At 42.8% G+C, this 20337-nt stretch overlaps 1 protein-coding gene across 1 annotated transcript in view; it reads right to left on the reverse strand.

The window, feature by feature from the left end:
* PAPPA (pappalysin 1) overlaps nucleotides 1–20337 on the reverse strand; it is a 183599-nt gene that overhangs the window by 145150 nt on the left and 18112 nt on the right. Inside the window, exon 2 of the mRNA XM_075772202.1 lies at nucleotides 11045–12113. Coding sequence (XP_075628317.1) covers nucleotides 11045–12113 — 1069 coding nt within the window. The remainder of the gene's footprint in view (nucleotides 1–11044; nucleotides 12114–20337) is intronic.

The raw sequence follows: 20337 nt of genomic DNA on the forward strand, positions 1-20337 counted from the left end.
GATATACAAATATAATTTGCAAGACTGACAAGGGCACAAGTCTCATTACATCGTATCACAGAAATTAGAAATGAATCAATATACAAAGAGGCAAACTCCTGATCGGCTCGTTCCTACCACACAATGTGGAATTATTCACATTTTATCCCTAATCCCACATCTGATCAAACTGAAATGTCTTCAGGGTCAGGAATGCCTCCGCTTCCTTTTGGTATTTCTTTCACAGTCTCATCACATCTCAGAAAAGCTGGTATTTTGCATCTATGTGTCTTATCTTTATCCTTTGTATAATTTGTGCTGTTTAATGCTGAAGAAATAATTCAGCAACATACTTCATGCGATGGGGCAGATCCTTAATGGAGGAGAAATGCTGGCATGGCCCGAGTAACATATTTAATCCCCTTCTTGGCATATTCATTTTACTGTGTCTTTCAGTATAATTTTGACATGGAATTTTCCTGGCATAAATCACACAGGTTTCCCTCTTCCCCTCCACACCACGCTGCGTAGCTCTGTGTTTTGGTAAATCTCATCTATTAATAGTTGCCCTCTGTGGCTATAAAAAAATACCTCAGTAGTCAAAAGCCAACCCTTGCTATGGAACAGCTGTGGATGCCTGAACGCACGCAGGACCCAGCATCACACAGCAAAGCCCTTTCTTGGCCCCATGTCAGAGCAAACCGATTAAATAAGGCCATAGTCAAGCTAACGGAAAAGGAGCCCCTTCCCTGCAACGGAGGGAGAGAGAGGCCGACTCCAGCACTAGGCTGGAGAAACATCAGGGTATTTCCATTTTCTCACTGACATTTTCTTTTTCTTTTTTTAACTCAGCAAACCCCCCTCCCGTGTCTTCCTCGCTCCACCCTTCTGCCAAGTCCCAATAAAATCTTGCACTTAAAGAAATAGGACAAAGACGTCACCGCAGTGAGTGTCAAAGGTCGTGGGGTAAATTTTAAGGTCTAGTCTACTTTTTTTTGTTTGATTGATTTAACTGATTAAAGCATTTCTGCTCTTCCTGTGCTTTCAGCAGCATCCTGGGTAACTCAGGGGAAATTCAAACCAACCAGCTGTGATCTGTATTACAAAGTCAAGGCTGGAAATACAACACAAGGATGTTGATGGGGCCATACTGGAGAGGGCGAAAGGACAGGAATATTGTCTCCTGGTAAAGTGTCAAAGGGCTTTTATGTGTCAGAATGAGAAATATTCAGCTTAGCAGAGGATACAAGGAGTTCCTCATCCTCTCAGGACTGCAGGGTACCAGTCGCATAGCAAAGGGGCCAGTTGGTGACAAAGTACCTGGCTCCAGGCAGCAGGAATCCTCCCTGGATTTCACTTGGAATTTTCATTTGCATATGCTTCTTGAAAATCCTCAGGAACTGCTGGGTTTCAGGGCTTTCCACGCAATGCGTACAATGCCACAGCCATCGTGAGGGTCAGTGGGGAAACAATACAGGAATCTCCAGTCCTCTGGAAACCAGGCTTGGGCTCTCAGCACTTGAGCACACCTGGTCTGAGGCTGCAGGCACTTACAAAGCCGATGCCACATAACTTCAGCACTTTTCAAATTTCCCTGGGGACGTTTCACTAAGATAAATTCTCCTTGCAAAGCTAATGGGAATGATTTGAAAAACCAACAGAGTCTTGTGCTGGGGAAACCAACTACCACAGCTCCTCACTGAAGTCCTCAATTTATTGACACAACACAGATATAGCACGAAAAGCAAATTTATTCCATATTATCTACTGGCACTGTAGCTCAAAAGATGCATTTTGAGGCAGCAGAAAGAATTTTATTCTCCAAAGCCTTGTAATTCAACCCTGCTGAAGCTGCCTTCACACAAAACAGTGATGACACATCTTTTCAACGTCTAGGGCCAAAATTATTTTTAAAAGCATTGCAGGTAATTGCCATTGCTGTCATTCCAAACCACTGCTGTTTCCACTATTTTACCATCACTGATGTAACCCAACAAGTGTCAACAGCAAACATGGGCTGCTTCTGCAATTACTGAATTAACAGAAATAATACATTTCACAACAAAGAGCTCACACATATCGCTGGCCATGACCAGATCTTTAACTAGAATTTACATGAGATGTGCTATGTTTCCATGGTTTGTTATATACTACTCAAACATCTGGGTACCTTCTAAAATAACTGGTCTGCAGGGTGCAGATTTTATCGATCTTTTTCACTGGGATGGATTGGCCACAAGAGTCTTTAAAACAACGGTAAAAAAAAAATTTGCTGAACCTAGTTCTCCTGAAGAATTTCAGAGAGACCAAATTAGGCCAAAAATGGTAATCTTAGTTTCAGTGGGGTCCCTTTTTAGCAGGAGTCCCTCTAGCAGGGTCCCTCCTTTAAAAGAAAAAGGAAATTAAAAATGAAAAACAGCACTGGGGAAAAGTTAAGCGTGTACTTCAAACTCACACATGCCAGGAAATGTAGAGTTAAAGGTGAAACTCCACCCTAAAGAGCTCCATACTGGAGATATTTCAGCGAACAAACGTAACGTGTTCTAAAATACAAAGACCCAGTAGGGTGCACTAGGTATGGAGTTTCAGCCTTCACTCCAAATTTCCTGGCTTTTTGGAGGTTTATTAGCGTTTCATACCCCAAAATTTAAGTACTCCAAGAAGTTTCCTCTGTGCAGCTCACCCTGATCCTTTTGGAAGCTGAGAACAAACACTCCGATGGTGTAGCCACCCAGCCATTAGTAATGAACCTGAAAACACTTTCTTGCAAATTTATGTTAATTTGGAGTGCTGAAATTATGTGCAAACTGGGTAGTTTCAGTTGAGTTACCCTGAAAAATTCCAAAATTGCAAATCTACTCAGAACAAAATTGAAGGACAGGATTTGATTGACCCCAGCAGAGCAAGTGCTCGTAATCTTCCTCCGCTGTGTGTGGGTCCTGTAACTCCCCCTCAGCCAGGGCTGGAATCAAGCAAACACAGAATTGCTTTTGACAGTAGTGGTTTGTATTCCTGGTCTGAACGCTCTACCATGTTGTGGGGTGGGGATATATCCATCTCACTTCTCAATGAATCTGGCTCTAATGGATGAATAATTACTGTAGCTATCAGCATCATGCTTTTTTACAACATTGCTTTTATGAACACGTTACAAATATTGAAGTGGTTCCAGCGTATCTCAGTAATCCTAAAAGATTTGTTGTGAGGCTCTGCATCACGGCATTTCCTGATAGCTCTAAGGAAATTATTACCAGCAACTCTCTGGAGCCTCTCCTGATCACCCACACTCTTCATCCTTCTCAGATATGCACACAGAGAAAGTTTTAGGACTATATGATGATTTCCTTGTGCGTCTTGACATATAGCTAGTGGAAAAGACATCACACGTACTTTGAAATTGGCCTCACCAATCACTCTGCACAAACACATCTTAGTGGTAGACAGGTGCAAAAGCGATAGCAGAGCTCCAAAAGTGATGGGACAGCTCCACGGTGTCCTGATCCTGGGGTGTTTGAGAGTTAAGAGAAGATAAAGCTCTGCAGTTAAGAGAAGATAAACCGAGACATCCACTTCTTGGGTTTCCCTAGCCCCAAACTGGGCAGAGGAGAGAGCCTGTACTGAAGGGATGACCTGCCTTCAAAAGGAGGGAAGGAAGAAAGGAAGGAAGACAGAATAGGGAGGAGGCAGACAAGGACTTCAAACATCAGGATCTGATGCCAAAGAAGTTCAAACAAAGGCCAATAGACACAGACTGTGCTTCATGCTGTTGCCTACAGATCTACCTCTGCATCCTTTCTCCTTCAATCTTTTCCAAGACCTTCCTCTTTTCCATCACCTTTCCATTTAATTAATCCTCTCCTCACACTGTTCCAGCTATGGAATTTAAACACACATACCCAAATCCCCTGACAGACACTCCTCATACCTCCAAAATCCCCCAAAAGGCCAACAAACTAAAAAAAGAAAGACTACCAAAAAATCACAAGCAATGATTTCTTGGCAGAAATCTTTATTATTTTTTTTACCAGATCAATGGATTAATTTTTTTGGGGGAAAAAAAAGGACAAGTTTTCAAGCCCATAAACCCTTCTTTGTATTATTATTATTATCTTTTTTTCCTAACACTATTAATTGGCTTAAGAAAAGACATCCTCCCTGCTGCTGAAACCTGCCTTACTTGTAGGCTTCAGCTCTCCCAGCTACATCAAGAACATCACTGCTCTGAAAATCACAGCACTGGCACACTATTATCTGTTTCTTTTACTCAGAACTTGCACCTCTTTTCCCAGTCTTTCCACCACGTCTACTGAGGCTGCAGGCAAGTCCTCTGTGGCACAAAGGTATTTTTCTACCCAAAAATATAAACTACTCATAGAAACTGCTATTTTCTGAGTAATCACACTTTTGGGTTGGCTTTCTCCCCCCGCATTAAGCTCACAGATATCGGGCAAAGGCAGAGCTGCTAGGCCAGTATTCATGCCTCTGCTCATATCGACATTTTCAGCTGAGACTATATAAAGAAAATTCACCTTATCCTTCTCACCCCTACTCCTGAACCCTGCGAACCCACCATGTGAAGGCACCAGTAATGCTGAGGGTTTGAGGTCTGGCTACACAGAGCAAACTCCCCCAGGACATAGCACAAGTCAGCATCGTCTCTTCTGAAAGATTTCTGTACATTTCCACTGGCAGGCAATAGTGAAGGGATTGTTAGAAAAAAAAAACAACCAAACAAAAAAAACAACTGAAGTACTGCTTGCCCAAGTCCAGCAATCCACGTGAGAGGCAAAGTCAAATGCATTGTGTTCATGGATGCCGTAAATGGAGCATGGTGGAGGTGGCTGCTCTGTATTTCCCCAAGGGGCAGCTATTGCTTGGCAGAATTGAACTTAAATTCCTATCAGAAGTCTGAAAGATAGGATGGGAATTGCAAATACAAGTATTGCACCTGGTTAAGCTTGCCACAGAAATAGCCTGTGCTTTGCATCTTTCTGTGTGTGAAAGGTGCAACCTCCTGAATTTACAGAAGGTTTCAGCTGCCGCTAATTAAAAACACAGAGGGCACCTCACACCCACTGCTTAAGAGAGGTTGTACACAAATGGGTATGGGAGGAAAACAGGGTGATTAATGCAAAGCCCCACAGCACTTTAAAGAGGCACGTTGGACGTGATCAAACTGTGGGTCTTTGTGTAAGACAGTATAATTTGAATTGATCAGCAAAGAGAATAAAACAGCTTACACACACTGCTCCTTTTCCGAACTTGGGAGAGGATGAGCTCCACCTTGTTTGCCTAAACAGAGGCTGGTAAGGGGTTGCTGGAGAGCGTCTGTGCCCGCAGGGCATCTGGGCCTGGAGGACGCAGTGCTGCAGAGCAGCGAGGGGCAACCTCGGTCCTTGCCAAATCTGCAGACTCTGCGCTTGCAAATGTGGAGTTCCAGAGCCAAACGGGTCTGCATTAGCGCTGGAGAATATAATAATACTTTAATCTATTGTCTCCCACAAGGATTCTTAATGATCTCTGATAGTTTACTCCATAGATTTTATAGGCTGTCTTCATTCCAAGCATCCTGCAGTTTGACCAGACAGCGATCTTTTTACATAATGGATAACGGCCATGAAACAAACCATGAGTCCTATGAGTCTTGGGGAAAAAATGTTTCTTGAAAAAAACTGTTGGAAAAGATGACTGTGGGTCAAGCTAAATTGAGCAAACTCCTACCGTTTCTAGGGTGTGCAATTGTATACGTAGAAATAGTTTCTTTAGTACTGAAGTCCTGTCTATATCAGAATTCAATACTAGACTTATAAATGTCAGTTGCTAGCATGGGAACAGATGCAACTCCTCCCAGCTGATTAACATCCCTGACATCTGGAATAGAGGACAGCGTAAACACAGAGAACAGAGGATTTCCTGTGGGGACTTGGCTTTTGGGTGACAACCACCAAGATACAGTAACTCTGTCCTTGAGAGTGTTACCTCTCCACCTTCTAAACAGCCCTGGGGCAGGTAATTAAAGAACTGGACATTTAACCCTGAATCCCTAGACAAAAACTCAGCTATTTGCTACATGTCTGTCTGATACCTGTGTGAATGCAGGAATCCTTGATGTCAAGAGCCGCACAATGGTCTCTTCCAGGCAGGGGATTAAGTTCTCAAGCTTCCTGACTTGAAGAGCTTTGATGAATTTCTTCTGTTCTTTTTAGTGTTTAGGATTAGGTGGAAATTAATCCTTTATTGGGAATCAAGGAGTATTTCTTACAACTCTTCTAGCTACTAGAAAAGGGCATTAAGTATGCCTCCCTCCTCTAGAGTAATTTGCCCGTATTTTGCAAAGAAGCCTTGTGAAAAGATTTCCAGTGGAAAAGAAGGAAAAAGAGTTAAGAGGCTGATCTGATCTGATCAGAAACTCCATGGAGGAGCCCTGAAGTGCAGCCACAGCTCAGTTACCTGCACAAAGTTGACCCAGGCTGCAGATTAGTCAGCCATTTCCTGCTTTTAACGTTACTGCTGCCATCCACATGGCATAGCACCACGTGCTCTTCATACCTGCCCTGCCATACCCATTGCTGTTCAAAACCACTATTTCTACTAATTTTTACTGATTTCTACAAATTGTTCAAATGTGTATTCAGAGTCTAGTTTACGTATGACCGGAATGTGCCAATGCCCTCAATCTTGAGCAAGCTGATGTGCCGCAACCCTAAGCTTTGCTGACCTGCACAACACAAGCGTTGGTAAAGGCCACAGAAAAGGTTGGGACCAGCAGGGCACTGGACACCTGCTCGTTGGGCCGGTGTCACCCTTAGTCTGCAGGCAGGTGCTGCAAATAGATTCTGGAGCGTGTACAGCTCATCCCTGGCCTTTGTTCAGGCAGAGAAGAAGGGTTGCGGGAGCCGTCAGGGCACACATGTGGATGTTGAGAAAGCCTGTCCCCAGGGTCAGTTATTCCGAGGGGATTTCCAGCAAGTATTCAGTAGATTGTATGAATCGAGGGAGTTTGAAGACACTCCAGTAGCTTTTACTGCTTCAGGAATTTCATCAGCATTTTCCTAAGAAGGCATCAAGGGGAATGCTTTCTTATCTGTCCATGCGATCCTGTGGCGAAGCCTGATGTGCAAGCCCAATATTACATAAAAGGAATGGCTCAGTTAACCATAGTATGGTGCAAGAATTTGCCACATCAAATGGCACACACAGAGCATGATTTCCTATTATCCCTTGCTGTTTGTTTCAAGTTTCTTGACAAGGAGCCATGGTAGGTGTCATGAGCTCAAAGTCTTCCCTATTTTGTAACCAGCAATATCCCAAACAACACAAGGAATGTGTCTTTCTGGCAAGTGTGTTTATCCTTGCTCCTTCCTTTTGTATTGGGCCAGAGTGTATGATCTTAGCATGTTTTAATTTCCCAGAAATGCAGAAATAAAGAAAAGCTGCACAATATTTGCTGGGACTAAACACATTTTGTCTCACTCTCATGAAATTATTAAAAAGAAGTGAGGCAGATATTCTTGGATAAAGCCTGCTGTGTGGCTAATGATAACCAGTCTTTTGGTTTTTCCCTGTAGGCTATTAAAAAAGAGGACAGATGATCTAGTTGGTACCACAATGTTTACAGCTTTCTGCTGAGCAGCTCTGAGAGCAGAGTTCCCATCCATTGGTGCTGTCTCTCTGGCAAACTTCTTTATGGATATGCCACTGTATTTAAATCTCTGTGCACCAACATCCCGCAACCTAACTATGGCACAGAATATCAGCTCTTTGCAGGAAAACGTTTTTTAGAGAGATGCCAGAAAGAGAGGTTGGAGATAGTAAAAAAAAAAAAAAACAAACCCAAAACACAACAGCTCTGCTGCTGGGATGAGCTCTAAGGTCACCAAGGTTGAACCACAACAGCAACTAAAGGACACCATCAAAGTAGCTCAGCACTTTGTCCAAGGTTCCAAAGAGATCACAAGAAACTTGTAATGCAGATCAGAGGTGTCTTGAAATCATTCCAGTGATATCATGTCTGTGGTTGCACTTAGTCAAGAAGCATCCACAGAGTTTTTTGTAACAAGATGCATAGCAACTTTGTCCCAGGACGGAGGCGTGATGGACTGGGACTGAGACAGCAGAAGGAAAGTGACTGGAAATGGATACATCTTCTTTTGGGGACAAAGAGGCACTGAAGAGAGTTCCTGTTTATAACAGCATTAATCAAGCATTAGCACTTTTTGGTTGGTTCCAGAGGACAAAAGTATTTCAGGAATAAACTCTGCATGGTGAACAGCTGGCTACAACTGCTGACACTAAGGGTGTAGAAGGAACAAAACCCAGTAGCATCTGAGGCCCCCCAAGTACCAAGGAAGGCTGTGAAGAGACTTTGCAACACAAAGCTCAGTAAACTTTTTACTGGTACCATTTCATCTTTTTCCCCCTTTTTATTTGATGCCTCACCAGACTGAGGGCTCTTTTCCCTTTCTTCTGCTGTTGTTAGACTGAACTTTGTCAGAGGAAATACCTGGAATTAGATGTGAGCTCTCAGTGGCTGTGGAGATGTCTTCACTGATGTGGTGCAAGGCCTGCACTACAGGGGACTGAGGACTCTTTGCCAATGAAAGTGATGACAAGAGGGGCTGGTGATGCAAAATGGACCCAGATGGTGCCAACTGAGTCACAGATTTTGACTGAGTCACTAATTGGCATGGAAATCTCTCTCAGGGGATGATGCTGAGGGCAATACCAAAGCCAAACATAGGGTCTGAATCTTCACCCTTTTAGTCAATGAAGGCTCTGCTGCCAAAGCCACTGCCCTAAACCTGCATTTGTTAGCCTAAATACTCAAAGCAGTGTTCAGCCTTGCAAACCTCAATGATCAAGTCCCCAGGCCTAACTGCTGTATTTTGCCACACTGAGTGCAAACATCCATCATAGTGGTGGGTATGAGCTCAGTCTAAGCACATCAGCGACCAAAAAAGGCTCCAGGGAGATGGAGTATCTTCTACTGCCCTTCTTCATTCATTGCAAATGATCAATGCTGCATTACGATGTCTGTGTAAAGACAAATAAATGAGATCTAACCGTTATAAAAAAAATCTTTGGAGGATCTATGGATTTTCTTGGGCTCTACACTGTGGAAAAGGACCTTCAGGCCTCCCTCACTGACTTCAGTGTGTCACTCAAGAGGAGGTGCTTCTCAAGCCAAAATGAACATGTAGAAGATCTCTGAGCTCAATGCCACAAAATGCAAATCCTCCAGACAAGTTCAGCAAGGTGGTTGTCTCCAAAAGGAACGTACAACTGCATATGAAAAGCAACTATGCTGTCTTAAGGTAACGTCAGATTTTGGAACTCAATTTCTTGCTTGGGCTTGTGCAAGTACAATCTGTGCAGCAAAAAAGACTTTATTTGAAATAGAAACATCTCTGTACGTCAAAATAACATTAAGGCACAGTCTTAAATCTGTCAACTAAAATTTACAAGGCTTTTCTTGTTTCATTTTGTATGGGTATTATGCTGGTCACAGAACAAGTGATAAAAGGGTACTATCAGATTAAAAATAATGTATTTTTTCTAAAAATTGTCATAGCTGTTATAACTAACACCTCGAGTTCTCAGAACTATGGTGTTAAAACAATCCAATTTGCATTATGCCTTTGATGATATTTGCTTAGTTGTGTTCCTCTCCAGTTGAACAGTATTAAAAGATTGGTATTTTTCCTTTCAATATTTTCCATCGTTAGTATTTAAAGTATTTCCTCATTTGAGCTTTGTTCACTGGTAACTGACTGAAGTCAAGCTGAGCTATAAAGGTTTTTTAAAAAACAACCTCACTGGAGTTTAAAAAAAACCCAACAAAACACTAGAAAGGAAGCATTTCTTTGCAGCTTAATTATGTGTATTTAAAGCTCCAGTAGAGCTGATAATGTTGTTTAAAAACTTCCCTCTACTAAGGAAGTTACAAATATAGCTGGAATTGCTATAACGGAAGCAACTCCAGAACAGCTCATACTTTCCTTCTTAACCTGAATTTTAGTGTTGACAACACAGGGTGTTCTGACCGTTTAGAGGTTTTTCCTCCATGACTCCATGAATTGCCCTAAAAAAACCTGCAACACGGGATACAGACAACAGATTTTCAGCTTTAACTTTCATCTTCTGTGTGTTTATATTTCTAACTCTTTCACTGGGAACACTTTTTTGCTTAAACATACTAACTCTTATCTGAAGATGACCAAAAGCAAGCTGGAGTAATTGTAGGTACGTGGTACTCAACTGATGTAAGTTATTCAAGGATGCCCCTCTTCACACTACATTACAAAGAAGCCTTTAGCTGAGGATCTCAGGATTTTATAAACTCACATCCACCCACAGAAAGTAGCCCTGCCATTTGCAATGAGGTAGCATTACCCCCATTTTCATATATATATATACATACTTATATATAGAGAGAGAAAGAGGGGTACAGAAGAGTTCAATTACCCACCCAACGTGTGCAACAGCACTGCCAGGATCCTGGTAGCCACCTCCCTCCTCATAACCCACGGACTCAGCTGCCCCTCCACAGCAGTGTTTACAGAAAGCTGTACTTATAGCATTAAGAATATAGAATAACCTACCTGCCTTCAAAGAAGTCCTACAGAATTAAAGTCTACCTAAGAGTATTCATGTTCTATTCCATGCCTGAGGGGTTCTTCCCTCTCCAAATACATATGAGTTTTCTACGACATCCAATCCCCACTTAGAAGTCCATGGTGAAAATAAACTGTGCAATGCTACAACATACTGCTCATAACCAACAACTAATGGGGCTCCCACAGTTGGCTGCTTTGGTCTTTAGCACTTTCTTTTTTGCCTGGATAGAGAATACCAATTCAATGGTAAGATGCTGTCGAGACCATTACCGAGACCGCATTTGGATAACTGTAACATGAGCCAAATACTACAAAAAAAAAACAAACCTACAAATTCCAAAGCCCATAATGACAACAACACAAGGGTTCAACAGCCAACAGGCTGTTCAATACCTAGACAAATACTCATTAATATGATCATAAAAAAGCTTGTTTAAGAAATTGCCTACCTGTAAGGAGAATATGGGTCAAAGCATGTCTTGGTGACTTCTGTTATCTCTGGGTTACAGCATTCCCCACCATCAAAGTTGTATCTCTCATAATTACAATCCATGTCACACACACCATTCTGCTTCTTCTTGTTGAAGAGTGTGTGGCGTACGTGTCGGCAGTCTCCACCATCATACCCAGTCAAGGTGTGGTTGCACTCAGGATCACAGTTCTCGTCCCCGATCTTGCTGATATCACAGTTGGCCAGGATGAGTCGATGGCGAAGGGAAGAGTTCTTCACCTCCAGCACTTCCAGCTCCCAGGTGATGTTGTAGCGGCTGAAAGCCTCATTTAAATGCTGATGCTGGAACTCAATCTGCTGCCGGCTGACGGTGGGGTTCTGGTGTTTGTCATCATAGAGATTTACCACACGGTAGCGAACGATTTTGTTGCGGCGGAAGCTGGGGAGCTTGTTGTAGCTGGCAATTACGTCCGTGTTGTCACAGACTGTCTGTCCGCAGAGAGGAGGGTCTAGGCTGGTATCCAGCAAATAGCCATGGTGATAGCTGAACTTGCTCTGAGGACTGCTGCCATCCTTCATGGGAGACCAGGTGTTTTTCACATTCAGTAAACTGTCTTGAAGAACTAGCTGAGGTAGAGGCGTGTCTTGTCTGTGAATTGCCTGGCCCATGTCCAACAAGATCTCCTTCTGAGACCGGGCTGTCCTCCAAAGGCTGAAGTGCTCTACGTAACCCCGATAGTTCTGGTTCAGGGCATTTCCTCCAACCATGAGCACCTTGCACTTCAATGTCAGAAGACTGAAAATGCTGCCCACTTGCTCTCCACTTGTGGCCACCTGGGCACCATTCACATAGAGTTTCATCAGGTGCCCATCATACGTGGCAGCCAGATGCACCCACTGGTTGGGGAGGTAGCTGCGATGTGCTGCAATGGTGGTTACTTTGCGAGCACGGTCCGTCTTCAGAGAGAAGAAATAGCGGGGGTCTCTATTCCCCTGGTCACTGACGGTGTTAATCCCCAGGACCCATCCTCGGTCACGGGAGGTGTAAGAACATTTGTCATATAGTCCTATGTGCCGCCAAAAAAGAAATATGAATAAATAAGGATGACAGAATGAAGAAATTAGACTTTAAATTGTGTAAATACATCTCTCTATATGTATATACACATACTCACCTACATATGTTAGAAAGTTAGTGTACACGACAGACATTAAATCATCTAGTGTATGATTGTGAGAGGTCGTGTTAAGACTTGCTATTAAAGGTCCAATTTTGCCAGTGACATGTGTGAATGGGATTCCCCTTTCTGGACCAAAGACCAAAACCCTTTTATGAATTCCTATCAGGAAAAAGTCCTACCGTGCATTTCATTCTTACCTTCACTCAAGCCATACATCACTGGTTGAAAATAAGAACAGTCTTGAGAAGCAATCCTTGTTGACCTCACTCATACCTCATACCTCTGAACCCTGTATCTAATTAGGTCCAGAGAAGAAATAACTGTAAAATCTAAGTACTGCACAGTTTGAGAAACACTGAGCAGCTGCAATAATCCAGGTACGATCAAGCACCCAAATCCTACAGAGAGTGAATGGGATGTGTTCAGGCTACCTTCAAATTCATACCCCATAAAAAACAGGAAGGAAATGGCATACGTTGGTATGCTGGATGTGCTGAACAAGGTATATACCACACCAGGAAAGGGCAACAGACATGCACGGAGGAACACACACATTCAGAAAGATTCTTGCCCCCTCACACACACACTTCATAACAATTTGGTACACTGCAGGGAACATACACTAATGATTTCTCTCATAGACAAAGTGTGGATCCACACCTAAAGCCCTCTCAACCAGTCTTCAGACATCTCCAAGTGGTGGGAAGAGTCTGCTCCTTCTCAGTTTGGGACACAAGGTTTGGCAAGTTAAAGACAAACACTTCCATCTTTCAGTTCCAAAAGGCCAAGGGCTGCAGGGACACCCCTCAACTGAAGAAATAATCGTTAGAGCCTTCAGCACCAAACGGCCTTTCTTCTATCAGCACATAGAAAGCAATCCTTCCCTCAGGCCTTCACTTCCAAAAGCCTAAACAAAAATCATAAATCTCTGACAGCTCAGCCCTCATGAAAAGACTAAATATCCCCTTACCTCACCCCTGCACCCTAACCCTCCCAGCACTACAACCAAATAACATCTTCTGCTTCTGACTAAGTTGCTCAACAGCCATCTGTTAACAATCACTCATTAACAGTGCAGTCTTGTCTAGTATCAACAGAGCAAAGGTTACAGGAGCATTCACTGTATTTTTCCTCCCCTCTCCCAGCACCCACCTTCCCCCCTCTCCTCACACCCTTCCCCTCTCCTCCTCCTCCCCCTGTAAAAAAAGTCTTCTGATGGGAAAGTTAAAAAAATTTAAACAGGCCTTTTTTTCTGCATGCTGGTATTTTGCTAGGGACTCTGAGCTCCCCCTTTTCCTGTTTCCTTTGGAAGAGAGATCCCAGGGTTCGGAAGGTAATGTGTTTATTCATCTGTAGGGCGCACTCAGTTCAAAACCTTTTCGAGACCAGCTTCTAGTTTATACTGCTACTTCTGATCATGAGAAAGGAGAGGAGGAGAACCAGGGAAGGAAAAAACCAAATATGCAAAAAAAAAAAAAAAAAAAAAAAAAAAAAAAAAGACATTTGCTGGGATGGATATTTACCTGAGAAATTCATGATATGAAAGCCAAAGCTACCAATGACCTTCTGGAGTCTGTTTTTTAAAATTATTTTAGTTTTTCTTGATGGAATAAATGCTTTTACAAAACATTCATTTTCAGACATATATCAGAGCCCATAAACATCTGCATTTTTATGAATCTCAAATGAAGGTATTGTCCAATGATAGTGGGTGGATAATACTGCAATGAATGAGAAGACAGCTGGCAAGACAAGTCCCTCTTCCAAATAAGTCATAAAAAAAAAGTTATAAAAATCTCAACTTATTGTAATAAGACCGTTAGAGCTGGTCAGACATTTTGTAAGAGAGTTTTTGCCTGCCAAGAATTGCCAACATGGTGAGGGCAGAAAAAGTGATGCAGAAATAGGCTAGTCTCAACAGATCTCTCTGAGAAGGTGCAAGTCTTCAATATGGCCAGGGGAACCCTAGGGACTCCCTCAGGTGTTCTGACTGCAAGCACAGAAGATCAATCCATCCCAGCTATGGTCCCCACCATCTCCTGCCACCTTTGCCGCCAAACAACTGAATTCTCCAGGCCTGCAGACCACAGGGCAGCTGCACATACAATAGCTACTCCACCTGTTTCTTAGGGCATCCAAGATCCCTGCTGTTGGATGGATGGCTGGAAGTCCTGGAACAGGCTTCTGGGGTCTCCAGCTCTGGGGAAGTCCACCATACAGTCTTTAAGGGTCAAGTTTTTTGGCTTTTTGTCCTGTTCAGGGCTGGAAATATTCCCCCAAAGAACTAATAAATTACTGTGGAATGGAAATGCAGTTTCCTAGCCAGGATTAAAGAACATCTTCCTCTCTCTCTGAAGTGCTGCATGATGCTAGTGATTGACCTCAGCTGAACAGATGGAGCTGCTGGAGGAATACTACAGAATAGTAGCAATCCTCCCTTGCCTTTGAGCATTTAAACCCTGATGTGATGCAACGTGTCTTGAGTTTGGCTCAAACAGCTGCCATCAATTCAAGATTTACAGGGAGCCAAAGGAGGGCACAAAAAGAAAAAAAACAGTGACAATAGGGACACCACTGAACATGCCAGTATGAAAGCTGCTGAACTAAAACAGTCTACTATTCCAGTTCCTTACATTTTCTAGTTTAAGGCAAAGGTCATTACTGAATCCATATGCCACGTACAGTACTCTTTTCTCTAAGTTTTACTATTACAGACATCCAACTCTTGATGAAAAGATGGATTGAACACAATCCCTTCAGCAGCAAGACTTGTTTTATTCTTAAGAGAAAGGAAAAAGAGTCAGAAAAGAGATAAGAAACTCACACTCCCTCTAACTTGCAAGTCGTACCAGTTCTTTATGACCTTCTTTTGCTCGTATGCTGTACCTACTTTCCCAATCCTTCGCTTACTTTTGGCTTCAGACTACGAATCCTCCGGCTAAGGGAGTGTCACTTTTCCGTTTTGTCCCCAGCACAATGAAACTAATTTCAGCTGGGACTTTTGGATGTCATAATAAAAGAATTTATTACTTCTTCTATGACAACTAATAAGGGCAAAGCCATTGGAAGAGGGACATGTGAAATAATTGCCAGAACTTCTGAAAACTGAATAATTTGATGTTTTCACAATTTATTTCAATTTAGTAAAAGGTTCCATAGCCATGAGTTATTTCTCAGACATAATTAAGAACATTTTAAACAAGAGGCCTCTTTTACCCCAAACAAGGCTGTTTTTGAGCAAAATCACCCCTCACAATGGTTGACACTCTGAATTTCAAAATTCATCTGTGACCACAACCAGCATTTACATGAAAAACATACAGAGTTTAGATTCTCATTTACACTGAGAATTCTTTACAATAATGTGGTAAAGGACATTTTTAGCTACTTAATATCCCTTTACAAACCAAGAGTGGTGTAAAGAGGCCTCATGGTAAATGAGACTCAAGCCAATGACTGCAAAACCACAATTTGGCGAATATGCCTGAAGTTTCTGAGCCAAGAAATGGTGCGAAATAAAACTGATGTTTGTTTTCCCCACAGCAATTAGATTAAAAAAATATGTACAAGTTTCATACAGCAGCAAACAGTTTTCCTCACTTCTGCTTGCCCTGAGTTGCTAGAAAGGGATGGAGCTACAGCTGAGAAGAATACTGACAGCCCTTCTAACTCTTTAGTCTGATTTTTTCCCCGTAAAGCTCCTGTTCCTAAAGCTCAAGGGATTCAAATGGAATTTTATCTTTTATTAAAAAAAAGAAGAGGTGCTAGTTCAGCTTTCCAGTAAGAGGCATTGGTAACCTTCCTTCCCCACAAAGGAGTGAGTCACTTTTCAGACAACTCTGGAGAAGCGCATGGACAGAATAAGATGCCACATTCCGGTATGCCTGGCCAGAGACAGACTTTGATAGCCCATGAGGCTCCTTCCAGTCCCATAATGTTTGTCCCTTATAGGAAAAGTAAATTCCTAGGCATCAAAAGAGTGGGGAGAGCTGGAAAATTAAACTCCAAAGGTCCAAACCCAAAAGCCAAACATGGAAAACCAGAAACACAGTCTCTCCCTTTTTTTTTTTTTTTAAAAGTCTCAGTTCTTTCGCTACGGAGGCACAACTGCTCTAGTATACAACTGTCCATCTGACCCCTTCTAGGAGGCCCTAACCAAGGCCAGCGTATGATTTATAACCCAGTTTGTTCTCAGGACTTCACTGGGGACTTAGAGCCACATCCTCACGTGGGCCCTGTGCGCTGGGCAGGATTTGGCAGCACAGCGTGTAGCATCAGCTGCTGAACTACTGGAAGAAAGTCCTGGGTGAGGACACGAGGCATTGCTGGAACCAAGATTGTGATGCTGAGACTGGAGAAGATGTTTATCAGCAGCAGCCACAGAGAAACGGGAAGTCACAGCTAGAGGCTGTAGCTGCTGGAGTCATAAGTAGCTCTCTCTGCAGGCAGAATTTGAAAGAAGAGAGGCCGAAGTAGCCCATGCAAGCTGCTGTAATCCACTTAAATATTATCAATAACAGACTCCAGGCCTCCCTCATTCACTTCAGTGCAGTTTCTTGTGTCTTGCTAACAGCAAGCTTCCCGGTAATCAGCCCAGCCATAGAATTACCTAAGAATTTAATTCTTTATGCAGGAAAAGTTTCCTCACTTTGCTGAGCAACGGGAAGGGAAGAAGAAAAAAAAAAAAAGAAGAAAGAAAAAAGATTTGTTATGCTTTCCTTTCCAGGAGCCAAGAGGCTGGGGGAAGGGGAAGAAGGAGGTCAGTTTGACTTTGAACACATCAGGTGTGCTGCAGAGCCCGTCACAGTCGTGCAAGGCAGAACAGAAAACAGTGCCCTGCACTTCTGAAAGTTGGCCGTGCCTGTTTTGCTGGGAGACTACAACCAGAGGTGACAGGACTCAGTTATGAAAGGGGAATTTAGGTCAACAATCAAAGCTGCAGTCAGGGGGCCCAAGAACAGGGAGCTAAAGGTTGGGGCTGTTTTTTTTCTTTAGCATGCTTTAATCGTTTAGTATCAAAGCACAGAGGAACGCTTGAAAGAGCAAATATTCTACAGGAACCTATAGAAAGCTTTTATCTGTCCAGAGGAAAATAATTAAAACCGACAGATTCGGGTTAAGTATCCCCATGTTCCATGCAATTGGATAAGTCAGCGAAGATCCACTGGAGCAGTTCTTGAGTTCTGCACTGGATATTTCATGGTATGACGTTGAACCCAATATAGTTTTACAAAGGGGAGAAATAATCTCTCCTTTCCTTTGCCATGCTTACCCCAGCCCCCACTTCCTTCCACAATAGTTAAATAATTCAAAGTCCAGAGTACTTAAGGCAACATCTCTGTCTATACCATTTCCAACACAGCTAAGAGGCCTCCTGAGGTCGCCCCTTGAGACGAGGAGTGGCTCATGCAAACCACCTGAGACTTGCTCAGGTGGCAACGTACTACTTAACTGAGCAAAAAGGGGATGTTTGCTGCTGCTATCAATCTAGCTGAATTTGCACCAGATATTATCATTTACAAGCAATGCAATAGGATTCAGATCCAAGACAGTAGGATGCAATTCTTTTTGTTTTGACATGAAAGACAAAATCGTCATCATGTAGAAATACAGAGTCTAATACAGTTATGCCTATTTAACGTTGAGAATTTGGCCCAAGGCTCTTTGCAATACCAAAATCTTTATATCGTTGCCATTTAGCGTTAAATTAAGCATATATTCCTACTGTTTCTCAGATTCCCAGTCACTCACATGCTCAATGAGATACCTTGAAGCCTGAAAACAGGGAGGTGAGAACGGCTAAACCAGCAAAACATGAATTTGTAGTGGCTGGTTAGTTATGAACATTACATAAATCCTTCTCTTCTGATAACAAAATCATGTAGGCTGCAACAGAGCAGCCACTGGCATGGACAATCATATTAGTGACACTTCACTGAACCTATTGTGAGAATATACCCGCTATCAGTATATAAGAGCTTACTGCAAATACATCTGGTAGGCTGGGGTTAGTGAGAAATTATTAGATTGTGAGGATTTTGAGGTGTAGGTGAACACACAACACTGCATAACCAAATGGCACAGAGCAGCGAGCTTCAGTCCTTGCAGTATTATAACAGGGTCATCCTTGGACAGGGTACTGCTTTTGCAAGGGCTCCTTTGTATACCGTATCAGCGTAAACAAGTATTAGTGGGAAGGTTGGCTTCTTATCTAGATCTCCCTAAACATTTCACAATAAAGCTGCAGAACCAGTGGAGACTGGTACTTGGTTAACAAACTGTGGCTGTTTGTGATCTAATAACTAGGTTTAGGTGGGCTTTTAGATGGATAGCAAAAAGCACATCCTTTGCAAGGGTCAAACTTCAGTCCCTGATATAAAGTCTGGGACCAGAGGAACATTCCAGAGAACAAGGGTAAGGATTTTCTAATATCTACAAAACAATTTACTTCTCCTGCCTTGTTCTGAGAAACAACCAAACATTTTTGGTTGAAGCTTGGAAAACCAGTATGTGTCCATGTTATTAGAGATGATCATAACACATGCAGACATAGGGACAGTGTTAAGATAGTACAGGCAGGCTTTGCTTGGATGGTACTTAAAGTCATAAACTCTTCAGCCATCAGCATGTTCCCTCAGTGAATCACGGGTGTATGTCATAAATATGGGAAGCTTTGCATCAGGCTTGATTCAGACAAGAATTCAGGTTGATGGCTGCCAGTTTTAGACACTCTAGTGTGGCCCACTGATAATAAAGCAGAATTTAGTGTTTATGAAAGCCCAGATATCCTTCAAATACAGGAAATGGAAAGCCCTCAATAAGTTTGTTGGTTTGGCTCAAAGGGACATTAACACACCTCTCAACTTCCAAGCTTATCTATGCTCAGTGATCAGCAGAACCAGGTTACGAATTAACCATCCTGTTGTAGCTAAGGCAGTGTATTCACCTTTAGAGAAATCCAGCATTAACATCATTCTCACTTTAAAAGCAGATGTTGCAAAACACAGGGATACATATCGAGAGGCATGCATGAAAATCATCCATCTTTCACAGATGCATGCACGACGCACGCAAAACTGGAAGCACACACAAATCTGCAAAAAAGGACATAAATACAATCGCACACCAGCAGAAGGGTCACTCTACACACACAGATGAATGTACCCAGCAACATGCTTGGTGGAATACACATTACCTCTGCTTCCACGTCTCCTCCTCTTTGTACTACTAGCCAAATACTGATTAGCGATCAAAGCTCTACAGAGACATTTTCTCTTGTGCATCCTAATACAGAGTGGTTTTCCTCCCTTTTGTAAGAGTTAATGCTTGAGAGCAAACACAGAGACTATCTTCTACAGAAGGAACAGACACGTAAGTGCCATAACTTCCAGGCAATCTAAATGATAAAGTGGTATTTCTGGGGTCCTTTTAGAAAACAGCAGAGAGAATTGATCATAAACTGGGTCAAGATAGGTCAGCATACCTCAAAGCAGATCAGATGGCCACAGCATCCCAGGAGGAAACGTTCTCCTGGAAGGATTATTAGGGGCACATCTGTGCCATCAGATGACCGTGCACAATACCCATCAGCTCACTGGGAGTTCAATATGGCATTTCCTTTCAAAATGTGCTTTGTGCCTGACAAGCACTGCAAGTCAATCAGCTGCAGCAGCGGCCAAGCCCATAGTTGTGCTGGAAAAACGCCTGACATGCTGCCCTGTGGAACCCCTCGATGGCCAGAAACATGGAGCAGTGAGAAGTAGAGGTCTATGCATGAGCTTGCTTGTGGTGCTGATCAAAATACACAGCCAGGATTGAAGGGGGGACAACACCACAGCTTGTTTTGCTTTTTAGCATTCCCTTGTCTCTGACCTTTACAGCAGCTTTAGGGCAGCACTGGAACCAGCTGAGCAGTTACTACTCCCAGCTGCAGAGAGAAGAGCTTTTACACCATTGCACAATGCGTGTGTGTTTGTGGGGGGGAGGTTAGGGCTGGAGAACAAAGAAGGAAATCTAGTGGCACCTAAATCAAACATTATGATCAGTGAGGGAGTGGGAAGAGGACCTGGGGAGCAGGGACAACCTTACAACCTTTTCCAGGATCAGACAG

This window comes from Balearica regulorum, chromosome 20 (genome assembly GCF_011004875.1).
Source record: "Balearica regulorum gibbericeps isolate bBalReg1 chromosome 20, bBalReg1.pri, whole genome shotgun sequence".
In the NCBI taxonomy this organism is placed as follows: domain Eukaryota; kingdom Metazoa; phylum Chordata; class Aves; order Gruiformes; family Gruidae; genus Balearica; species Balearica regulorum.